Source organism: Helianthus annuus, chromosome 11 (genome assembly GCF_002127325.2).
Source record: "Helianthus annuus cultivar XRQ/B chromosome 11, HanXRQr2.0-SUNRISE, whole genome shotgun sequence".
NCBI classification, from domain to species: domain Eukaryota; kingdom Viridiplantae; phylum Streptophyta; class Magnoliopsida; order Asterales; family Asteraceae; genus Helianthus; species Helianthus annuus.
In genome coordinates, this window is record NC_035443.2 from 69,597,468 (window position 1) to 69,604,291 (window position 6,824).

Below are 6,824 nucleotides of genomic sequence, written 5' to 3' on the forward strand. Positions count from 1 at the left end.
ATGGCTGGTGAAACCGGAAAGGAATCAACATCTCGCATAACTGAAGAGATGAAAGCTACTATTTCCGAGGAAGTCGGAAAAGCTTTAGAAGCTAGTCTACCGCAGTTCATCGATAGACTACAAACTACACTTTTAGCGGTAATAGATGATAAGATGAATGAAAAGAAAGATGCGGGTAAATTGAAAGCGTGTCCATATAATAAATTTATGGCATGCAAACCCCCGTTCTATCATGGTGAAGTTGATCCGATCGTTTGTCAACGATGGATTCACGACATTGAAGGGGTATTCGAAAGGACCCATTTTGATGAGACTGATTTCGTGGCATACGGAACCGATCAGTTGAGAGGCCAAGCTAAGGATTGGTGGAATAATCTGAAGAAGGAACAGGGAATTGAGGCCACGAGAACTATGACGTGGGAAGAATTCAAAACTCCGTTCCTTAGACACCATAGTCCGAAAGCTGTGATCAATAGGATTAAAGAAGAGTTTATTCAGCTAAGGCATAATGGTAAGTCGATAGAGAAGATTACAGGAATCTTTCTTGATAAGCTCAGGTTTTGTGATGAGCTGGTTCAAAATGAAGAACAGAAAATCTACTATTACTACAACATGCTGAGTGCGGAGTATAGGGAGTTCATGACTCCTTCAAAATATGTGCATCTTACTGAAATAGTGAATGCCGCATGTGAAAGAGAGATTGAGTTGAAAAAGCAGATTGATAGGGGTGAAAGGAGAGCATTTGAGAAAAATCCACTCTCCGCAAAGAAACAAAAGCTGAATGAAGCTCCTAAGAAGGGCACTGAAAAAGGAGGAGCGCCTCAATGCAAAATTTCTGGAAAGAATCATAAGGGCGAATGCTACTTTAAAAACAAACCATGTCCTACTTGTGGCAAAGTGGGACATGTAGTTGCAAATTGCTCAGGAAAGGTGTCGGTATGCTATAAATTTTATAAACTGGGACACAAAAAGTCTGAGTGCCCGGAGTTAGTTAGAACTAAAGACACCACTGATGCAAAGCCTGATGCGCAGAAAGCAAAGGCTAGATCTTTCCACATGACAGCTGCTGAGGCTAAAACCAAACCTGATGTCGTTTCAGGTATATTTCTTGTAAATTCAATTCCAGCACGAATTTTATTTGATACGGGTGCAAATAGATCTTTTATATCACATCGATTTATTCAACACCCTACATTCACGTTAACAAAATTACCTATACCACTAGAAGTAGAAATAGGTGATAATAAAAGTTTTATTGTTTGTGATATGTGTTGGAATTACAAACTGAGCATTGACGATGAAGAGTATTTCGTTGACTTAATTCCCATGTCAATGGGAGAATTTCAAGTGGTAATCGGGATGGATTGGCTAGCTTGATATCACGCGAAAGTAATATGCAACCGTAAAGAGATACAACTAATGTCTCCAAGCGGAAAACATGTTACTATTTATGGGGAGAAAAGCTGCTGCCCCATAATCTGTTCTTTCATCAAAGTCTGCAAGCTGGTTCGACATGGATGTAAGGCGTATATGGCCTACATACATGATTCGGCTAAAGAGGCTCCAGAAATCAAAGACGTACCAGTGGTACGAGAATTCAAAGATGTTTTTCCGGAAGATCTACCGGGGTTACCACCAGAGCGTGAGGTAGAGTTTGGTATTGAATTAGTCCCGGGCGCGAAACCGGTAGCCAGGGCTCCTTATCGATTAACGCCGTCGGAACTACAAGAATTGCTGTCGCAATTACAAGACCTTTTAGACAAAGGATTTATTCGACCGAGCGTTTCTCCGTGGGGAGCGCCAGTATTGTTTGTAAAGAAGAAAGACGGAAGTATGAGGATGTGCATTGATTACCGGGAGTTGAATAAACTCATGGTAAAGAATCGATATCCGCTTCCTAGGTTCGACGACTTGTTCGATCAATTACAAGGCGCGAGTTGGTTTTCGAAGATTGACTTAAGGCCGGGTTATCATCAATTGAAAGTTAAAGAAGAAGATATACCAAAAACAACATTCCGAACGCGTTATGGACATTATGAGTTTTTAGTAATGTCTTTCGTATTAACTAATGCACCCGCGGCTTTCATGGATCTTATGAACCGTGTCTGTAAGCCAATGTTGGATAAGTCGGTGATTGTTTTCATCGACGATATTCTTGTGTATTAAAAAAGCGAGGTGGATCACGAATATCATTTGCGTGAAGTACTTGAAACGCTTAGGCGTGAGAGACTTTATGCAAAATTTTCCAAGTGTGCCTTTTGGTTACAGGAGGTACAGTTCCTAGGACATATTATTAGTGCCGATGTAGTGTCGGTAGATCCGTCCAAAATAGAAGTTGTGTCTAAATGGAAACCTCCAAAGAATCCATCGGAGATTAGGAGTTTTCTAGGTCTTGCGGGCTATTATAGGAGATTTATACAAGATTTCTCCAAAATTGCAACTCCATTAACTAAGCTGACCCGTAAAGACGAGAAATTTGTAAGGGATAATGCACAAGAAGATGCCTTCCGTATCCTTAAGGAAAAATTGACCAGTGCCCCTGTGCTAACGTTACCAGATGGGACTGAAGATATGGTTATTTATTCAGACGCATCCCAGCTTGGTCTCGGATGTGTACTTATGCAGCGAGAAAAGGTGATCGCGTATGCTTCAAGACAATTAAAGATTCATGAAAAGAAATATCCGACACATGATCTAGAGTTGGCGGCGGTAGTCTTTGCCTTAAAAATATGGAGGCATTATTTATATGGTGTGAAATGCACTATTTTCATTGACCATAAAAGTCTTAAGTACTTCTTGATCAAAAGGAGTTAAATATGAGACAACGACGTTGGTTAGAGACGGTGAAGAATTATGACTGTGAAATTCATTATCATCCCGGAAAAGCCAACATAGTTGCAGATGCACTAAGTAGGAAAGAAGAATATTCACCTATTCGGGTGCAGTCGATGCAGTTAATAGTGACCTCAGGGTTACTTGAACGAATCAAGGATGCGCAAACTGAAGCTGTAAAAGAAGAAAATGTGAAAAAGGAAAGAATAGTGGGCCAGCTCAAAGACTTGCAAGATAATAGTAATGGATTAAAAACCCGTTTTGATCGAATCTGGGTTCCAAATACTTGCAATGTTAAAACTCTTCTTCTTGATGAAGCCCATAAGTCCCGCTATTCTATTAATCCGGGAGCTACCAAGATGTACCAAGACTTGAAACAAAATTATTGGTGGCCTGGAATGAAACGAGACATCACAAAGTATGTGGAAAAATGCTTAACTTGTTTACAAGTAAAAGCAGAACACCAGAAGCCTTACGGTAAACTTCAGCCGTTAGATATTCCGGTATGGAAGTGGGAGCACGTTACTATGGATTTGTTAACTAAGCTACCAAGAACGTCACGTGGATTTGATGCTATATGGGTAGTAGTTGACAAATTGACCAATAGTGCTCATTTTATTCCAATTCGGGAAACATAAACTTCCGAGAAGATGTCGGAAGTATACACAAATGAAATTATATCTCGCCATGGGGTACCGGTGTCTATCGTATCAGATAGAGATACGCGTTTTACTTCAAGTTTTTGGCGCGATTTTCAAGAAGAGATGGGTACTAAATTATTCATTAGTACCGCATATCATCCGCAAACCGATGAGCAGAGTGAAAGAACTATTCAAACACTCGAAGATATGCTACAAGCATGTATTATCGATTTTGGTGGTAGCTGGGATATCTATCTACCACTAGTTGAATTTTCATATAATAACAGCTACCATTCCAGTATTGGAATGGCCCCGTATGAAATGCTTTATGGCAGAAAGTGTCGAACCCCGGTGTACTGGGGCGAAGTGGGTCCACGAGAATTAGCTCATAATGATATGGTCAGTATCACTAATGAAAAGATTGAAGTGATTCGGGCTCATTTAAAAGCTGCTCAAGATCGGCAAAAGTCTTATGCGTGTGACACCTGTGTCACCGCGACCATCAAACAAATACCAAGCCGATGAAATATTGTATTTCATACTTGGGATCTTGTATAAATATGTGTATGTTTTGCACATATCAATTATTGTTCAAATTCAAACTCTACATCGCTTTCTGGAGCATTATACGCAAACTGGTGCGTAAACGTACTCAGTTTATTGCGACAAATACTCCGGAACATCAACATACACTCAACGTACCTTAAATAACCTTTACATAACTTAGAAATAAGTTTTGAAGGCTTTGGTATAGCAAAAACAAACTTCTGGGTCATTCAGGGACTAAAAGTGTCAAAAAGTGCACAAGTTTGCACTTTCGCGCATAACTTACGTTCTGAATACATCCGGACATCCAAAAATTTATGTAAGCATCCTTATATTATGCCTTAGTGTTTGGCATGAGAAAAATCCATTCGTCGCGTCATTTGGATCGTCTTTCACACTTATGCGCATTCCGTCGTAATTAAGCGAACACCGCGATCGTACGGCCAAACGAACCAACATCCGACACATTTTTGAGCATGTTTCATGTCCACAATGTTTAGGCATCATTTTAGGGCCTTAAAGTTGGCTTACGGGCCTTAGAAGTGTCGGAAATGGCTTAAACACGCAACAGGGACCAAAACTGTCATTTTTCAAAGTATGTGCAGATCAGACGGGCTCAGGCGGCCCGCCTGAGTTTTTGCATATCCTGATGCGGGCCGCGTGAGGATGTCTGACAGAAAGATTTTGCATTAAATGCAGAATCTGGCCTTTCGTTCGATCAAGAGGCGATGCCTTTTCACCCAATGAAGGGCCAAGAGCCAAGTTCAGTGAATTTAACCCCTGGACACATGTACGCACGAGATCAAGGCACGATATTCGATAAAACGATCCTAACGGTTCCACTTTTCCTATAAATACCCCCCCCCCCCCTTAGTGTAAAAATCACAACAATCTGATCTTGAAGCTCTAAGTTGAAACCATTGTTTCATACCTGAGCTATTTGATCTAGATTAGCACTCGGGGACCCTCCGTAAGTCTTCTTTTATTCGCTTTTCGAGTCCGAAAGTCAACGTTTTGTTGACTTTCTGCATTGACCAGCTTATGGTCGATGCGAAGTTCATGGAACTTCATAACGTGAGCGTGATCACGATGGTTATGGTTCGTAGTGACCATACCTACTGATTACCCCGTTATCTAGGCTCAGTGACGAGTCGTAGTTTCGGCCAGAATGTGCATTCTTGCATATTTTGTAACCAAACTACGCGTGAGCATCAAAGCCGTTTGTTTTGATGTCAAACCTGTTTTCAAACTTAGTTAAGCATGTTCTAACATGCTTAGCTCGTCACTTTTAGTTTAGTGCTTATATAGGGTCGTAAGGTAAGCGATCTAAACCATCGCTTATACTTTCGAACCCGACCCATTTGGTCGGTCATTAGGACCTGACCAAACACATTAGGTGACCATAGCTATAACCTTCCGAGGTTATACCTTGTGGTCACGATGTTAGGCGTTCCAGACGCGTTCTACGCGAACGACGCGTAAGGTAGCATAAGCTACCTAAACGGGTCGTAATGGACCGTAAGCACTTAGGTTAAGTTTCATTTTAGTATGTAGGCTTTGTTAAACCATATTACACGAGTCTCCATACTCGTTTGGTTTTCGAACCCGCGTACTGTCCGATCCTTCCGATTTGGTCCGGTATATTAACATAGCTACCTATTAGGTGCCGTTTGATATCCCGTGATCTTTAGCATTATCTGGTTATTATACAAGAACTCCAAAGCAATCTCAGGTGAGTACATTGAACCCCTCTTTTACTGTTTTCTAAACTGTTTTGGGGTGAAACACATGTGCCTATCTGTTACTTTCATGCTTTCCTGTTTTCACATCATATACTTGCTATGTTCAATAGTACATATATAGTACATGATTTCATTGTGTTTATGCTATGTATGTCCATCATGTGCATACTTAGCACAACACTTTACATTACATTTTCATGCTATGTATGCCCATTGTGTGCGTACTTAGTACATCGTTTTACATTACATGCTATGTATGCCCATTGTGTGCATACTTAGTACATTGTTGCACATTGCATTACTGTTGCATATGCTCATCCAACATATGAACACATCACACTACATTTTGAACCGTTGTACTCTACAATACATTTCATGCTATGTACGCCCATTGTGTGCATACGTAGTACATTGTTTCACATTGCATTACTGTTGCATATGCTCATCCAGCATATGAACACATTACACTACATTTTGAACCGTTGTAACCATTTGACTATGTGAACCGTCTTAACCCTTCAATTTCATGAACCGTCTGTAACCACTGAACCATGTAAACCAGTTGTATCCGTTGACATGGATTACATTTGACAATAGACATTTTGACTATACATGAACATTTCTACCGTTGTTAAACATTTCATCTTGATGGTTTGGTTTGAGTAAGTGATTTAAGTAACGAGGCATGTGTAATATGATACAAGCATGGTGGATACGCCGCTGGTACTTCCTATATATAAGTGTTTGTATGGTATTACATATCGTAGCGTTATTTGAATCACTTAAATTTGAAACATAGAACATTTTATACAAATAACACGCTTTTCACAAGACATTGATTTACAAACAACAAATCTTATACAAACTCTTTTTACATGGTTATTCAGATAACCATGCATTGTTCTCTTATTTATACATATCATTTGATCTTACCGTTTTTTTCAAATGGTTTACAAGACAAAGCAAAATACGAGGTTCATGACTAAACATTTTCTCAAACTCAAGTCATGAATTCCGTTTTCACAAAACCAATGTATCTCACAGGCATTTTTATGCTGACGTA

At 39.9% G+C, this 6,824-nt stretch overlaps 1 protein-coding gene across 1 annotated transcript; it reads left to right on the top strand.

Annotated features, from left to right (window-relative positions):
• LOC110888410 lies at positions 1-1,377 on the top strand. The gene has a single exon (XM_022135936.1). The coding sequence runs from the start codon at positions 1-3 to the stop codon at positions 1,375-1,377; it is 1,377 nt and encodes a 458-aa protein (XP_021991628.1).
• Positions 1,378-6,824: the final 5,447 nt, after the last annotated feature.